The 18,893-nt window shown below is 36.7% G+C and overlaps 1 protein-coding gene across 2 annotated transcripts in view; it reads left to right on the plus strand.

Moving 5' to 3' along the window:
- mboat2a (membrane bound O-acyltransferase domain containing 2a) overlaps positions 1–17,081 on the plus strand; it is a 96,152-nt gene extending 79,071 nt beyond the window's left edge. For both annotated transcript variants that reach the window (XM_051723479.1, XM_051723480.1), the window contains exons 7-13: positions 4,797–4,980; positions 7,899–8,091; positions 8,776–8,879; positions 8,979–9,043; positions 9,142–9,274; positions 11,645–11,796; positions 13,637–17,081. In XM_051723479.1, coding sequence (XP_051579439.1) covers positions 4,797–4,980; positions 7,899–8,091; positions 8,776–8,879; positions 8,979–9,043; positions 9,142–9,274; positions 11,645–11,796; positions 13,637–13,811 — 1,006 coding nt within the window. In that variant the 3' untranslated portion in view covers positions 13,812–17,081. The remainder of the gene's footprint in view (positions 1–4,796; positions 4,981–7,898; positions 8,092–8,775; positions 8,880–8,978; positions 9,044–9,141; positions 9,275–11,644; positions 11,797–13,636) is intronic.
- Positions 17,082–18,893: the final 1,812 nt, after the last annotated feature.

Below are 18,893 nucleotides of genomic sequence, written 5' to 3' on the forward strand. Positions count from 1 at the left end.
TTCTTTCAAATTTTAGAATAATAGTAAAGTCATTAAAACTGTGGAATAACATAAATGGAACTATGGGAATTATGTTGTGACTAAACAAAATCCAAAATAAATCAAAACTGTTATATGTTAACATCTTCAAAGTAGTCACCCTTTGCCTAGAATTTGCAGACATGTACTCTTGACATTTTCTCAACCAACTTCTTGAAATATCACCCTGGGATGCTTTTTAAACAGTATTGAAGGAGTTCCCATCTATGTTGGGCACTTACTGGCTGCTTTTCTTTATTATTTGGTCCAAGTCATCAATTTAAAAAACTTTTATTTATTTATTTATTTACTTATTACATTTTAGTTTTATAATGAAATAAATTAATATGGTGGCACAAATATATTTTTGTCTACAAAACTAATTTCAAACATTTAAGCATACGCCTTCAGATCAAAAGATTTTTAAGATCATGAGAAACATTTCAGTCAAGCGTTTCAAAACTTTTGACCGGTAGTGTATGTGTGTGTGTGTGTGTGTGTGTGTGTGTGTGTGTGTGTATATATATATATCAGTGGCGAATTCTCAGTGCCAGCAAAGCCTTCTCTGCTGGCCTAACATGCCAAATAAATACATATTTTTCATCTTTTCATACTCAATCACCTTTTTGCCTATGGATTTTTAATCGCTTTCCACTCTTAATTAATCTACAAACAAATAGAGAAAAACAAAGTTTATCCAGTCAGAATTTATTCCTTGATGCTTACAAGCAAAGTGTGACAACTGTTTCACAAATCACATGCCCAAAGCAGCGCACGAGTCTGAGCTCCACCCCGTCAGGCCTTCAGAATTTCCACAGAATCCCTCAACAGTGCAAATGAATGAGCAACTAAAGTCAGATTGTCAGATTCATCAGCCAATCAGATCGATTTATTTGTTCTTGGTGGGTGTGATCTTTAGGATATGTCCCGGTCGAGGCCTTCTAGCTGGTCTTGAGTGACGCAATCACGCTTTAAGTGATCGTCATCACTGCCGCTATCGCCGTTGAGAAAGAGATCCTTATGGATTTAAAAACACGAGATGTTCTGCATGACAATGTGAATGATTAATTTATTAAACAGGAAAGGAGGACTGATTTTCACTTCAAGCAAATTGGTAAGTGCTTTTTGCATTGTTATAGCAACATCAGGAGTTTTCTAAGTGTAAATTAGGCTTCTTGGGTATTCAGTGTCGGATCAAGTTTTGAAAAGTGGTGCTGCATTCCATTCAACTTGGAAAGTCGGATTTTACAACTTCCTACTAGGAAAAGTGCAATGGAATGCATCTTGAAGAATTACAACTTGTAGGCTAGTGCAGAAATTCTCAACTCAGAGTTCGCCGAGATGCAGGGGCATGATGTCACACAAACATGTCCACACTCAGGGAGATATACAAATAAGTGATAAACATTCACTTTATTAAATAATATCAATAAATGAGTTTGTTTCCACATTACATGATATTAGAATCAGAATCAGAATGAGCTTTATTGCCAAGTATGTTTACACATACAAGGAATTTTCTTGGTGACAGGAGCTTCCAGTGTACAACAATACAAAAACAGCAACAAGACTTTTAAAAAATAATTAAAATTGAACAAAAAATAGATAAATATTGAAAAGAAAAAAGTATATATAGAATACACAATAGACAATATATATATATATATATATATATATACATACATACATACATACATACATACATACATGCGCATATATATATATATATATATATATATATATATATATATATATATATATATATATATATACACACATACACACACATACGTACACACACACACACACATACACATACATACATACATACACATACGTAGTGCAAATCTAAATACAAATCGGTTATGTACAGTGCAAGGGAATGTAATGGCAGACGAGTTAGGATGTGTTGGATAATATAAATAGACTAAGCTGTGTATTGCACATTAATTATTGCTCAAAGGGGCAGTGTTATCTGTTCATGAGATGGATAGTCTGGGGGAAAAAACTGTTCCTGTGCCTGACGGTTCTGGTGCTCAGAGCTCTGAAGCATCGGCCAGAAGGCAACAGTTCAAAAAGGTAGTGGGCAGGGTGAATGGGGTCCAGAGTGATTTTTCCAGCCTTTTTCTTCACTCTGGAAGTGTATAGTTCTTGAAGGGGGGGCAGGGGGCAAACAATAATCCTCTCAGCAGTCCGAACTGTCCTTTGTTGTCTTCTGATGTCTGATTTCATAGCTGAACCAAACCAGACAGTTATTGAAGTGCAGAGGACAGACTCAATGACCGCTGAGTAGAACTGTATCAGCAGCACCTGTGGCAGGTTGAACTTCCTCAGCTAGCGAAGGAAGTACAACCTCTGCTGGGCCTTTTTCACAATGGAGTCAATGTGTGTCTCCCACTTCAGGTCCTGTGAGATGGTAGTGCCCAGGAACCTGAATGACTCCACTGCTGCCACAGTGCTGTTTAGAATGGTGATGGGGGGCAGTGTTGGGGGGTTCCTCCTAAAGTCCACAATCATCTCCACCGTTTTGAACGTGTTCAGCTCAAGGTTGTTTTGACTGCACCAGACAGCCAGCTGTTTAACCTCCCTTCTGTATGCAGACTCATTGTCATCTCAGATGAGGCCGATGACAGTGGTGTTGTCTGCAAACTTCAGGAGCTTGACAGAGGGGTCCTTGGCGATGCAGTCCTTGGTGTAGAGGGAGAAGAGTAGTGGGTTGTTAAAGCTTGTTTAACAAACACATGCAGAAACAGGTGTATAAAAAAATATAATCTCTTTTGATAATACACCTGTAGCACAAATGCTAGCGCCACAGCATTGTTTATCAGTTGGGTTGCAAGGAGACATCTCTAATGAGAGTCTCCTAGCTAAGCTAACGGGAATGGAATGCATTTATGGTCGGAGATATCAAGTAGGAGTATCCCACATCCAACTTGAATGGAACGCAGCATAACCATGTACCTTGATGAAACGAAATGTATTGCAAGCAACATTTAAATCGCAAATATTATTAGATAGATTTTTCCAGGTATTATAGACCTCCTTGATAGATTCATATGGAAAATTATGATTTTTGAATGTCTGTTCAGGAGACGTTCATTTCACAAATCAGTCATGCTGCAGTTAAAATTATTCTTGCTTGAGCATTAAGTGTCGTTTCATGTTCTGGCTTTCGTGCGTGGACGTGTTTTTAAAATGTCAATTGGTATTACTAGTTAGCTGTGACATAATGTATGATGCCCAAAGGCGTAGGGTGTCTTATTCATTCTGAAACTGTGTTTTCTTAATGGCATGAATCACACTGAAGGCCTAGACTTAAAATGTACGGCCCGCCACTGATATATATATATATAATATAATTTTTTTTCAAAAAGTATTTTTATTACTGAAAATATTACTTTGCTTTTGATTGTCATTCAGTTCAATCGAAAACATTTATCCATATAAATGATGTGATCCAAAGTGGATTTGAACAGCAGTGAAACACTTTCTTATGATGTGTTACGTTCATACGAGCAGACAGAGAAGTAAGTTTGGAGCGGCAGAAATAGAAATAAACCTTTTGTCAATTGTAATGTGAACATTTAGTTTTATGCTAAGCTAAAATGCTATTTCTAGCCATTTTACATGCACCGGTTACCAGGCACGATCATATTTTAAATTTTTTTTTTATCAAGAAACACAACCAAAGCTAGGCACTCCAGAGGCATATGTCTGACGCATGTGTACATGGATGCGGCCTTAGAAAAGCCCTTATAAAAACTTGGAATGATTGACGAATTTGGTTACAAAATGGATCGCTGTGGACTGTAGGCCAATAATAGGCTTATGTTCATATGGAAATAAATAATATATTGACGTTGTTTTGTCTTATCAGTGCTTTACTCGTGTGCCACAATAATGTAATTTTTAATTATATGAATTATTGTATTTATAATATATATTATAATTTATAATTATTTAAACATAACTATAATTATTTTATGGTTATATATTGATCATGATACATTATTGCTATAAGGGCCTTTTTCAGCAAATATTTAGATATGTGATTAATTCTATTAAAAATAAACATTAACATATAATCATGAATATATTAGTTTTTTGCGGATAGAGTTATTTTTTACATGTATAAATCTTTGATACACGTATGTTTATGCCTGTCATAAAATTAGTGGACATGCTGTAATTAAAAGTTTGGCAAAATATTCTGGCATTTTCCAGTGCTGAAGTTTTGAATCTCAAACTATTATTTTCTCTCGCTGCCGTTCAGTCTCTATCGCGCACACGCCGGGTCTCTCTCGCACGGTTTCGTATTTGACACTGGTTCAGATGACAGTGAGTGAGCGTATCTCTCCCACACCTGGCTCACCACTTGCGGATGAAGTCTCCATGCTCCATACAGTAAATCCACACCCGTGAGTGTTGTGCCCGGGACATAAATAAATAAGCGTGCACTGCTCCACACAATCAATTTCTGTGCTAGGCTGTGCAGTCGAGTCGAGCGTGTACCTCTTGTAAATAGATATATACCACAGGAAGTGGGAAAAACATTACTGAACTTACTGAAAAAAACAAACAAAACAAAAAACAGATACTGCATTAACGTATTATATTTCCCAGCCCTAATTTAAACACTTTGATGTTTTTCCATCTTTTAGCATTATTTCCCCTAAAGCACCAATCATATTTTGAAAATTAACATTTGATGTGCTTTGTGATTTAATTATGCTTATTTGATGAGTTGCCATTGCTCTCTCCTTTTGATCCCTGTGCAGAAAGATGCCAAGTCTGCTGGAATATCTGAGTTATAACTGTAACTTCATGGGAATCCTAGCAGGCCCGACCTGTTCTTACAATGATTATATAGCCTTTATAGAGGGCAGATGCTACGAGGCCAAACATGTGGAGTCAAACGGCAAAGAGAACTGCAAATTCAAGCAGAGTGACCCTTCACCTAAGGTAGTGTGAGTTCTCTGCTCTCTTGCTCCCACTGGTGACAAAATTAAGTTAATATCAGAGCTGAGTCTGGCTCAGATTTAGGCTTTGCTCCATTAGTCCTTCAGCAGTAAATGGTCTGCATGGGCATTATGTTGAAGCCTGAACCTGACCCATAAATGAGACACCATGACCCAACATGACCCAAACCCAAAAATGCTCTCTGTATTTTTATTTTGCACTCGGAGAGTGAAAATAACACAAGGATTCTGCAAGACAGATGCAGCAAGCCAATAACTCACTGACTCAATATTAGAATTAAATGGACGAATGAGTATATTTACAGTACATATACAGTGTATACATACATACAGAGTATTTTATTGAACAGAAATTTGTGTGCAAGATGATTCATCCATAAGTTTGGTCGCTTTTCTTGAAAGAGGTATTCCGTGACATTTAAATGTGTACTGTATATGCTGTAAGTTTATTTTGTCAACTTTTACGAGTACACTAGCATAGATGGCCTCAAAGCTAACAGACATGGACTTAAAGCTACAAAACTACAGTTTTGATTTTATCAGGTTTTTCAAACATAAAATTGATGGATTTAAATGTAAATGTTGTATTTTTATTTTATTAATTACAAACCCAATCCTGATGCACACTCTAAGTTATATCTGGAAAAACTGACTTGAACCCGGTCCGAAACCTGAAGGTTTGATGGGTCTCATCAGGCTTGGGTCAGTACATGAAGTACATGAAGATCATAAATTAAAACAAATGACATATGAATGTTAATGAACAGGAATTTAACAACACCTTTAGGACAGGTTTTGCTAGACGGATAGAAAATGGTGACCGAACCAGTTTTATAATCCTTTCTTGGAAGCGTTATGAGTGGGGAAATGAGGTTACTCTTGTGTTGGATGGTGTGGACACTGAAGCCAAAAAGTAACTACATAAAAACCTTTTTCACACCTCTTTTGAACCACTTGATGGAAAATTTGGAAAATTATATCTAGTTGCTTTTGACTAAAGACACTTTAAAATGACCTGAATTAATGAAAACATTTGTAGACCAGAAGAGTTTGCTGCATAGAGAGTTTGTTTTGAGTATAGCCATAGTGATAAACAGTAATTTCCTCCTCAAGGGCTTCACAATGGTCCTCTTAATTTTGTGGACTCCAGGAACAGTTTTAGCCATCTCTTAGCTTGTAAATATTGTCAGTGATTCATGGGTTTCATCCTCATTTGTTGAATCAGCTCAGTAGCAAGTTCCATAAGCCCGAGGGAGATGCATTTTGAAATTAATTTCCTGTTGCATAATGAAAGACTTGATGGGCATTCACTGATACCAAAATAAAATAAGCTTTTATTATACACTGTGAAAAAGAATATAGGAATAGATTAAAGGGTTAGTTCACCCAAAAATGAAAATTCTCTCATCATTTACTCAACCTTATGCCATTCATTATGGTCAGCAGCCTTATCACCCTGCAGCTCTCACCTGGTTGCCCACTAAAGCTAAGCAGGGTTGAGCCTGGTCAGTACTTGGATGGGAGATCTCCTGGGGAAAACTAAGGTTGCTGCTGGAAGTGGTATTGGGGAGGCCAGCAGCGGGTGCTCACCATGCGGTCTGTGTGGGTCCTAATGCCCCAGAATAGTGATGGGGACATTATACTGTAAAAAGGCACCATCTTTCGGATGAGATGTTCAACTGAGGTCCTGACTCTCTGTGGTCATTAAAAATCCCAGGGCACTCCTTGTAAAGAGTAGGGGTATAACCCTGGTGTCCTGGCCAAAATTCCTCCCATTGGCCCTTATCTATCATGGCCTCTTTATAATCTCCATCCCTGAATTGGCTACATCACTCTACTCCCCTGTCCACCAATAGCTGGTGTGTGGTGGGCGTTCTGGCCCACTATGGCTGCCATCACATCATCCAGGTGGATGCTGCACACTGGTGGTGGTTGAGGAGATTCCCCCTATACGATGTAAAGCGCTTTGAGTGCCTAGAGAAGCGCTATATAAATGTAAGGAATTATTATTGTTATTATTATCACAGATGTACATGACTTTCTTATGCTGAACACAAACTAAGGTTTTTAGAATAATATATCAGCACTGTAGGTCCATACAACGCAAGTGAATGGTGGTCAAAACTTTGAAGCTCAAAAAGCATGTAAAGGCAGCATTAAAGTAATCCGTAAGACTCCAGTGTTTTAATCCATGTCTTCTAAAGTGATTTGATAGGTGTTTGTGAGAATCAGATCTACATTTAAGTCCTTTTTGCTATCAATCTCAATTTTCACTTTCACATTCTTCTTCTTTTGTTTTTGGCGAATCGCATTCTTTGTGCATATCACCACCTTCTGGGTAGGGAGGAGAATTTATAATAAAAGGAACTTAAATTTTGATCAGTTTTTCACCCACACCTACCATATCGCTTCTGAAGATATGGATTTAACCACTGGAGTTTTATGGATCACTTTTATGCTGCCTTTATTTGCTTTTTGGAGCTTCAAAGTTTTGGTAGCCATTCACTTGCATTGTGAGATATTATTCTAAAAATCGTTGTTTGTGTTCAGAAGAAGGGAAAAAGGAACTATCCCTTTAAAGGAATATTTCACCCAAAAATGAACTTTCAGTAATTTTCTCCCTTATGTCATTCCAAACCTTTATAACTATCTTTCTTATGCGGAATACAAAAAGAAAAAATATTGTCATTGGTTGAAAATGTAATTCAAATTTCACATCTTTTTTCAAGATTATTGATATAAACAAGATATTGAAGATACTGATTGCAAAATGTAAAATACTGATTGCAAAATACATTTCTACTACTATTGCTACTATTTATGGACTTTATCACATTTGTTTGGGATTTTATTAACAATTAGTAGTCTGACTGTCTCAAATGTTTTGCGTTGTTGTTATAGAGGGATGTGATCCAGAAATTCTGCACATGTGCTCTGTCCCTACTGGTGTATTTGGTGATCTACACTGCGTGCCCCACTGACCGTGTCATCGATGACTCCTTCATGGCCTCTAACCCCTTTTACATCCAGGTTCTGTACCTCTACATCTCCATGCTGGCCTTACGCCCAAAGTACTACTTTGTGTGGACGTTAGGTAAGTAGAACAGATGGGCAATATGCTTTGCTTGAATTAAATTGCACATATAGCTGAGATGTATATGGGATGTAAATGACCCAGCTATTTAAATGATAGCACAATTATTTTGATTTGTAAATGTGCTTTCAAATAATAATATGAATCTATCATTGTTAATCAGAATTATGCTACGAAAATTCGCAAAACTTAATTCATGGCTATGGCATGGAATTGCATACTACTCATACTTTTCTGCACTCATACTATTTCTTGACTCATTGTTAGATTGGATTACAACAACTTTTTTACACATTTGATTAAAAGTGCAAAAGAGCCATTTTTACTAGCAGCATGATTACTGGACAGTATTCTGAATTACAAATGTAACGTTAATGAGACAAAAATGTAGCATACTAACATTTGAAATAATAAGTGTTGCATAATGTGTACTTTTTCACATATTGTTTTAAAAAATAGCACACAATATTCATTGTATACTGTGCAATATGCAAATGCTGGTATGCCATTCCAAACATAGCCAATGTTCAAGTTATGTATTATTCTGCCCTCTTGTGTTCATAAGAGGCATTGGGTGTTGCTGCACTCTGCTGGTTGCTGGTTCGTGTGATAATGAATAATTTTAAACATAATCAGTCTCTTTGCATCAGTGTTGTCAAAAAATGATTTCCCCTCTTTTTACAGCTGATGCCATCAACAATGCAGCTGGTTTTGGCTTTAATGGCTACAACACAGATGGCACACCAAAATGGGACAGAATATCAAACTTAAGAATACTGGATATTGAGGTACTGTAGGATATGACCAAAACAAGCTACTTTCAGCAGGTTGCCTTCTCCAAATAGATCCAAACTCAAATATATCATGTTTCCTAATGTTCTTCATAGTTTGCCACCAGCTTTAAGATGTTCCTGGATAACTGGAACATTCAGACAGCCCTTTGGTTAAAAAGGTGAGCACTTAAGAATAGAGCACAGAATAATCTTAACTGAGCATTTGTCTTCTTTCTGAAGAAAACAATATGAGCTTTGATGTTGCTATTACCCACAGGGTGTGTTACGAACGCTGCCCATATAATCCAACAGCAGCCACTTTTCTCCTCTCTGCCATGTGGCATGGAGTGTACCCGGGGTATTACCTGACTTTCATCACAGGCATTGCCATGACAATGGCAGCACGGGCAGTGAGTATTCTTTATGTGAGATTGGCTACCACACCAAGTAAAGGGATAGTTCCCCTTAAAGGAATAGTTTATCCAAAAATTATAGTTCTCTCATCATTTACTCACCCTCATGCCGACTCGTGTGACTTACTTTCTTCTGCAGAACGCAAACAAAGGTTTTTAAGGGATATTATGATCTCTGTTTGTACATACAATGCAAGTCAATGGGCTCCAAAATCTTTTAAGTTCCAAAAAGATCCATACGACGTGAGTGGTTTAATCCATGTCTTCTGAAGCGATACGATTGGTTTTGGTTGAGAAGCAATGCAAAATGTAACTCCTTTTTCACTTTAAATACTGACATCTGCAGTCTCTTCAGCGCGAACATGAGACAAGCTCGAATGTACTTCCTCGCACTTGATGCATATTCACAGCATGTGAACTGTTCCTTTAAAACGAAAATTCAGTCATAATTTACTCACCCTTATGTTGTTCCAAACCCATATGACTTTATTTAGTCTGTGGAGCACTAAAGGGGAATTTTGAACAATATGCAGGCTAATCTCTTCCATTCAATGAAAGTGAATGGGGACTGGGGTTGTCAAGCCTCAAAATAACAATCGAATCGATCAAAATAGAAGTTGTGTTTCTCTGAAAATCCTGCCCCACTTCATAGCTCTTAAAGCAAATATGATACAGTCTGCAGCCAACTGTCATATGGCTTCAGAAGACTTGGAATATAATGCATATGGATTGCTTTTATGATACTTTTAAGGTGCTATTTTTGTCATTTTAAAAAGAGTGTCATGGACCTTCGAAAATTTACCTTTTGTTTTCCATAGAACAAAGAATGTCATATGGGTTTAAAATGACAGGAGAGTAAATGATGACAGGATTTTAATTTTTGGTTGAACTATTCCTTTGACAGCGAATAGGGGTTTAGCTAAGATAAAAATAATGTTTTTAGAATACATTTGGACATTGCTTTTCTTTAACAACACACTTGCAGCAGGAAGGGATATAAAAAAAGAGATGTGCTCAGTTATGCTTATTATTTACTCTTGTCATGTGCAGTACATTATAGCATATTCCCCTGTCGCATGGTAATGATCAAAGTTTCTCCAACTAAAGCAAACAGTGGTCAGTAAGTTGCAGTCCATCTCAAAACGCCACTCTGAATCCATAGCTTTTTCACTTCTTCATACTGCTGTTACAAAATTCACAAGTAACAATGTTTAGGCGTTTCTTCGACAACGGGCACTTTTATGTCCAAGGGTCTGATTTTTATTTAAACATATTGCAACTTTTTGTTATGTAAAAGTCACACTATAACTGTTTTGAAAACGTTTTAATATGCCTTCATTTATATTTGCTTAAATGCTTTTCATGTGTAGATAAAAAAAATTTCACCCACCCACATTGACTTTCAATCTTAAAATATGAACAGGGTCCCCACGGTCATGGAAAGGCTGGAAATAGCAGGACATTTGTCATTTCCAGGACTGGAAAAGTCATGGAAATTCATAAAATCTTAAAAAGTCATGTAAATTTCTATAGTCAATATATATTTTTCTAGTTATGGTCTAACTGTAAAATGTTTTGTTGGCTATAAATTGGTCCTCTTGAGTGTAATCTCATAAAATGATTATTAAAATACTTATTCAGGAATCATGAACGACTGGAAAAGTCATGGAAAAATCATGGAAAAGTCATAGATACTGTATTTATTGGTAACACTTTACAGTAATTGGTTAACATTAATTAATACATTAGGTGTCATTAACTAACAATGAACAAAATATATATATATTTTTTACAGCATTTATTAATCTTTGTTAATGTTAGTTATTAAAAATACAAATTTTCATTGTTATTTCATGTTAGTTCATAGTGCATTAACTAATGTTAACAAATACAACATTTGATTTTAAAAATGTATTAGTATATGTTGAAATTAGCATTAACTAAGATTAATAAATTATATAAAAATATATATTGTTAATTGTTTGTTCATGATACATAATGCATTAACTAATGATAACGAATGGAACCTTATTGGAAAGTGTTACCGAAAAATCAAGGTTCATACTGTATGAACAGAATATTGAACAGAATATTGCACATAATATTTTTATTGTGTGCCATTTTCAGTAAAGCTGGAATTTTGTTAAATTATGCACAAAGTGGGGGAATATTTTAGTGGACAAATGAAAATATTGAGCGTCTGATAAGTGTTTTAAGGGAGTAAAAAGTCCACAGGGCCAAAAGGGTTCATAGTTGTAGAAACACCCGTTTATGTTTAAAATATTTGTAAAGCTCATTGTGATTTCCCCTTATTATCTTTGCATATGTTTTGAAGATTTTTAAGTTATAACATTTCCTCTTTTTCAGGTCAGACACAATGTGAGGCAATACTTCCTGGGCTCATCCACACTCAAGGTCATCTATGATGTGACCACGTGGGCCAGCACACAGATCGCCATATGCTACACTGTTGTGCCATTTGTACTGCTGACAGTAGGGCCATCGCTAAAGTTTTATAGGTCAGTAACGCATTTGCGCCAATATATGATATTCCCTGTTTAAATAACATTCCAGGGCAGGTCCTGACACCTGTGGCCCAAGCTATTCCACGTTTCACCTCGCTAAGAATCAATATACATCAGGCTCTTACAGTTGAGTGAGCTCAGGTGCTAAACCATCAATAAAGTTAATGCTTTAGGAAGCAGTTTAGCAAGACATCGTAAACCCACCTGTACTGCTGAGCTATTGCTGAAAGTTATTAGCAGGAGATATGAAGCAGACAGTTAAAAATGAGCATTGATTTTAGCAGTTGTGCTCCATTCATTAGATGGTTTTACTGGCTGGAGTCTGGTGATACTTTATTAGCTGGGTGAGGGCTGTTTATTTCACAGCCTCTACTGAGATAAAATAAATCTATGATAGTCATTTGTTTGAGCAGCACTGTTAAATCAGTCCAGCTGAGCAACACATAAAGCATTTTCATTAACTAGAGAGAATTACTCACTGAGCACATTATTAGGAACACTATGGTCCTAATAAAGTTCCCAACGTGGTCTTCTGCTGTTGTAGCCATCCGCCTCAAGTTTCGACGTGTTGTGCATTCTGAGGTGCTATTCTGCTCACTACAATTGTACAGAGTGGTTATCTGAGTTACCGTAGCCTTTCTGTCCGCTCGAACCAGTCTGGCCATTCTCTATTGACCTCTCTCATCAACAAGGTGTGTCCGTCCGCAGAATTTTTTCCCCATTTTGATGGTTGATGTGAACATTAACTGAAGCTCCTGACCCATATCTGCTTGATTTTATGCACTTCAATGCTGCCACACGATTGGCTAATTAGATAATCACATGAATATGTAGGTGTAATAATGTTTCTAATAAGTTCATTAGTCACATGCCTGAGAATGAGAGCTTCCATGTGATATATTTAGGTGCTATGTGAAAGACTTTTATTTTCATTTATGTAATACAAATGCAGAAGTGATGGTTATCTCTGAAAAGTTTAGATTCTACGCTTTCAAATGATACCTCGTATGGCGGATTTATGTATACGGGGACTTTAACATTTTAAATGTGAACTTTTTTTCACGATATAGCGCCCCCCTTTGGACCCACCGACAGGTCCGTAGAATTTAAGGGTTAAGGGCAGCTCCTGACGCCTAAAAACATAATTGCACAAGACTCTGGGACAAGGGCTGAATGTCTTGTTGAATTTTCAACAATCATGGAGTTACATGCAAGGAAGGAAAACCAGGTAAATTAAAAGGAAATGTTCCACCTGGAGGATTAATGAAATGTGCTTGAGTCAATGGTAAAAAACAGGGCTTATACTTAGGTGGAGGCCGGGAACCAGGGGTTTCCAGGGCAGGATCAGACTAGGGGGACTTTGGTTCATGAGAGGCCAAGATGAAGTTAAAGTTAGTTCAAATGTTCATTCATTGTTTATAGCTAGCTACCTGAATAATAATCACACTTTTGGTTTAATGGCACAGACATTTGGCGGTAACTCCATCGCCCCTTTGAAGTTTGCACCACAACACGCAAGAACTCACGCCAAGTATGTACAGTACAACGGGACTGCTCAATTGCAATGCATTAGCCCATTTACTTGCGTAAAATAAAATGAGTTCTGCGCAGAGTATGTTTCTGGTCTGAAAACAAGTTCCACAGTCGTATGGCAATAAATAAAGAATTGGTTGAGCTGTCTAATGTAAATATTTGCGTAAAGCTGCCTATCCTGCTTACTAAATACCTACTGTTCAATCAATCATACACCTATCTATCCCAAAGTATTGTTCAATATCAGTAACAGAACAACTACTGTTAAGTTTATCTTTTTCTCTTTGCAATCCCTCTTCAGCTCATGGTACTGCGGCATTCACCTGATCTGCTTGTTGCTGGTGCTGGTGTTACCCGTGAAGTCCAGACACTCACACGTGAAACAACAGGAGCAGCAGAGCAGCATTCAGACCAGCGAACACAACTGCCTCTCCTCTCCAGACAGCAACTGCAATGAGAAGCAGATAGCCACATGAGGGCGGCAGGGAGGGCCGCTCGCTCGCACACGCTGCTGTGAGAAGCTCTGATATCAATACTGAGAGACACAGAGTGGCCATTTCCACCCTCAGATCCAACAGTGACATTACCAAGGCACAAACTGCAGCAACAAAACAGAGAAAAGAGACGACGAACCCATAATTGCCCGATGGAGTTGGATTTGCTTTGGTTTTATATAGGAAAAACCTTCATTGTATCTTATGAAACTGGGGGTATTCTTGATTATAGGATGCAGAATAAATGACTAAAATGTCAGTAAATCTGAAGTTGCCTTAAACCCTGGATATATTTAGGGCCTATAGCCTCGTTTTGGGATCATGTTACGTAGGAATGGACGGTCATTGTTGGCTTATAGCATCACTACATTAGTGCAGGAAGTCTAGCACTGGAATCAGCTTCCAAGGTACCAAGATGATTCTGCCATTTGTCATTTTAAACAAAGTAACCTCTGTTCGAGTTTTCTCAAAAGTACATTTTTGTGTTGCCAAACTCATAGGCCTTAGGTTCCTATCTCTTGCCATCGGTTGATCTTTATTGAATGATAATAGAGCTGTTCAGTTATGACGTCAGTTTGTAGACCAACATGGAAGGCTAATTCGCCATGGGTTCCCTCTGGAATTTCTAATGGGTTTTTAGAAAGGTGGTTTTCAATTTATGAGTAAAATAAGGTCTGTAGTTAACATTACAAGAAAAAACGTTTTGTATAAACATGCTTGATACAGTAAATCATGTACAGTTCACCAGACAACCGTCGCAGTCCTTATGTAGCATCACATTAATTTAAGTTTAAGGTATGACGGTGTAATTTATGTTGTATAACAAAACGTGAAAGTCTCGAAGTAATTTTAACCACAGACTATATTTTACTCATAAATACAATCCTATTAGAAATTCCTGAGGGAGCTCAAAAATGCTAATTCTTGGGTTTTAGGACTACAAACTGAACAGCTCTATTTCTGTGGTTTTCTAGTAGGTTCAGTCTGCTGCTTTCTCTGGCTTGTCAACCTTTGTTGGGAACATGGGTTGATATTAAAGGGTAGGTGCCTTCATTTAAAATAATTGTTCTTCTTTCTATGATTTCAGTGGTTTTTATGTTGATTTTTATTAAAGGATTTCTGTTTCATTAAGGGTTGTATTTGTGACATTGTTTATGGATTGTAGGTTTCCTCAGGGCTCGCAGGTCTTATTTTAGACTTATTTGTTCTATGATCTACACTACCGGTCAAAAGTTTTGAAAGACTCTTTTTTTTTTTTTTTTTTTTGTAAATAATAGTAGTCATTAAAACTATGGAATAACATAAATGGAACTATGGGAATTATGTTGTGACTAAACAAAATCCAAATTAAATCAAAACTGTGTTATATTTTAGCATCTTCAAAGTAGTCACCCTTTGCCTAGAATTTGCAGACATGTACTCTTGTTGATATAAGCGTCCGCACACAGGTTTTACCTATGGTTAGTGAATGAGACCCAGTATTTCTCAATATCACAATTTGTTTATTCAAATGTATTTTTATGTTACAGACATACACAAGTGCAATATCTGTATTTCATCCTTTTTTTATTTTTGTGCATGTTGAGTGAAAAGATGGCGTTTATTTTTTGCAAGCAATGCTAGTGCTCTTATCAAGCTACAACAATAGTCATAATTTGGTAGTTGTTCAGTACACGTATACATGCATTACTCCGTAATTGGATACATGCAATACTACATACGGTAGCTGGATAAATGCATCATTTATTCAATGACGGTACTTGACTACTTCTCTGGGTTGGAGTATTTTTCTATCCATCCATCTGTTTTCTTGGGCCCTAAAGAAACCTGCAACAATCTTGATTAGCAAAGTTGATTTACTTTTTTATGTCACATCATTATATTTCTTCAAGTGTTATCCTCAAAACAATGTCAGAAAGCCTTGCTCATGCCACTTCATCTTAGTGCTCCAAAATAAGAGCAAATGTGTGTTTTCTACCACAAGTTTCACTCCTTGTGAAAAGTGACTTCTCTGCACATTAAGTGAGGAAAGTATAGATCTTAATATGGTAATGATGGGCTGAAGGGACTAAAGCATTTACCAAAGTGAGTTTCACTGCATATTTGTTAACTTGTTGATTAAGACTTCAGAAGTATTTGTTAGAATATCTCAAACTGTAAGAGGATAAGAGGTGAGTTGAGTGAAAACGTGAGCTGGACCATATACATAGCAAGTTTAGTAACAAGAAAATGTTCTTCATGGGGGTAAAGTTGACCAACCTTCTATCCCTGTGGTTTTGTAAGCACACTTCTCTAAAGTCATATTGTATTTTGATTCACGGAACACCAGGCACATAAAATCAGATTACAAACAATTTTAGCAACCGCAAAACCGGTAAGAAGATCAATGACAAATCTGCAACTCTTGTTGGTATTATATGGTTTTGCAAGTGCTGAAAACTTTTTTAGTGCTAAACGAAGAGTCTTGCTCACCAGTCCTGTAATAAATATAATTTGTCTATTTTATTTTTTCCTTTTATCCGAAAATGAAAATTCTGTCCTCTTTTATTCACCCTCATGTTCTTCCAAAACCTGTATGACATACTGTCCTCCGTGGAACAAAAAAGGAGATGTTAGGCAGAATGTTAGCCTCAGTCACCATTCACTTTCATTGGATCTTTTTTCCTATACAATGAAAGTGAATGGTGACTGAGGCTAACATTCTGCTTAACATGTCCTTTTGTGTTCCACAGAAGAAAGTAGTAGTCATAAGGGTTTGGAACAATGTGAGGGTGGGTAAAAGATGACTGAATTTTCATTTTGGGGGGAACTATCCCTTTAATGAATTAATTGTGGGTTACCTGCCCAAAGGGAATATTTTCTTTAGTAACTAGTGTACTAACCACATAACCAGCACCTCAATGCAAACTTGCTTCAAACGTCCAAAGTGCCAAATCACACGAGGTGCACAAGCTGTACGTCTGCAACAAAAACATCACTTTATTTGTAAAGGTTTACAACGGGGTGAGAGGCTTGTACTAAAAAAAAAAAAAAGAGTGATTAATTTGGTCTTAAAAGAACGTTATTTTTCCTACTGACAATCGGAGAGGTATTATTTTTCACTCTCTCCCTTTTTGCACTTTTAGTAGGAATGAGTCGTGGTTGTGCTAAAGTAGAGAAACTGCCAGAACAATGCAAGATACTTGTGATATACTCAATGGTTTGAGTATATGGTTACTAGAAATTAAATGTTTGAATTTCCCCACAACGTTATATACAGTGTAGCGTCTTTGTATTGTTAAGAGAAAATCAGGATGGTGTTCCATTGTTATCAGCTTATTATGTAAACATGCTCCATCCATAGACTGTGTTCATTGTTGTTTATGTGTAAACATTGTCCCTTTGTTCAAATACTGTTCAGCTGCATACAGAATGTCTTTAGTTTGTCAAGGCCCAAGTAATTAATTTTGAAGGCATAGATCAGCATTATTTATCTGGTAAATTTCAGTAACGTGGTTAGGTCATTCATTGATTTCCGTACTATTCCCAACTACTGATTCTGCAACAAATGACGCAAATCTATGTGAAACTGCGTGGACTACTGTTATTTCTTTATAGTACCCCACTTGTACACTAACCACCTAAACTGTTCTGTCCTTTTATATTGTCTTGTTGATCTGTTTGGTAATCATTCAGATGTTATTGATTGGTGAACTTTTGTGAACATGCAAACCCCTGACGGATTGCTTAGCTTTCCAGTTATTGGCCAGAATCATTTAACTTTCCCCATATGATTCCACGGCTGTGGCATTGGATTAACTGGCAGTGTGCTGGAACACTAAGGATATATATCAGATGTAATATGGTTGTGGAGATATATAGGAAAAGTAATACCTAATGTGTTTCATTATAAAACGGTCTTTTTTTGTGCAAAACAACTTTTTTACTGTCATTCATCATGGATTGAGAACTGTTTGGAGGGGAACCAACACTGTTTTTACTGTTTTCTGTTTTGTTTTGTTTTTTCTTCTTAAAATCTGTGTAATAACCATAAATTGAGATGTGATACCCAACATATGAATGGTTTAATGAATTGAGTGATCTGAAACCAAACAGTCCTCCTTTGAATACAGGACTTGACACAATCATTTAATTCCACTACCATGATGATAGTCACACACACAAAAAAACATATTTTCCTTCTCTGGATGTTTCTTGGTGTTGTCACTTTTCTTATGTTTTCTTTTTACTTTTCTTTTGTTTACCACAGAGATATGACCCTGGTTGCATATAAAAAATTGATTTAAAAAAATGCACCATACAGCTACTTCACAAACTAAAAGAAATATTGCTCCAATCTAAACATTGAATGATTTGAACTTGAAGGCCAACAGAAAAACATGTACCATAGTAACCAGTCTCTGTTAAAACCATACCATAGTTGCTATAGTAAGTGACACCAGTGTGAAATCAAAAAAATATGGGATAATAATAATAATAATAATACACACAAACCCAAGGTCCCTTCAAAATGCAAAAAAACAAAAAACTAATTTTATACACTGGCAGTCAAAAGTTTGGAATAATGTACAGATTTTGCTCTTATGAAAAGAAATTGGTACATTTATTCACCAAAGTGGCATTCAGCTGATCACAATGTATAGTCAGGACATTAATAACATGAAAAAATTACTATTACAATTTGAAAAACATTCTTAAACTACTTCAAAGTGTTATCAAAAGAAAAATCCTCCACATGCAGCAGTGACAGCTTTGCAGATCCTTGGCATTCTAGCTGTCAGTTTGTCTCAGGTGACATTTCACCCCACACTTCCTGTAGCACTTGACATAGATGTGTCTTGTCGGGCACTTCTCACGCACCTTACAGTCTATCTGATCCCACAAAATCTCAATGGGGTTAAGATCCAGAACACTCTTTTCCAATTATCTGTTGTCCAATGTCTGTGTTTCTTTGCCCACTCTAACCTTTTCTTTTTGTTTTTCTGTTTCAAAAGTGATTTTTTCTTTGCAATTCTTCCCATAAGGCCTGCACCCCTGAGTCTTCTCTTTACTGTTGTACATGAA

This window comes from Myxocyprinus asiaticus, chromosome 17, assembly GCF_019703515.2.
Source record: "Myxocyprinus asiaticus isolate MX2 ecotype Aquarium Trade chromosome 17, UBuf_Myxa_2, whole genome shotgun sequence".
Classification (NCBI taxonomy): Eukaryota; Metazoa; Chordata; class Actinopteri; order Cypriniformes; family Catostomidae; genus Myxocyprinus; species Myxocyprinus asiaticus.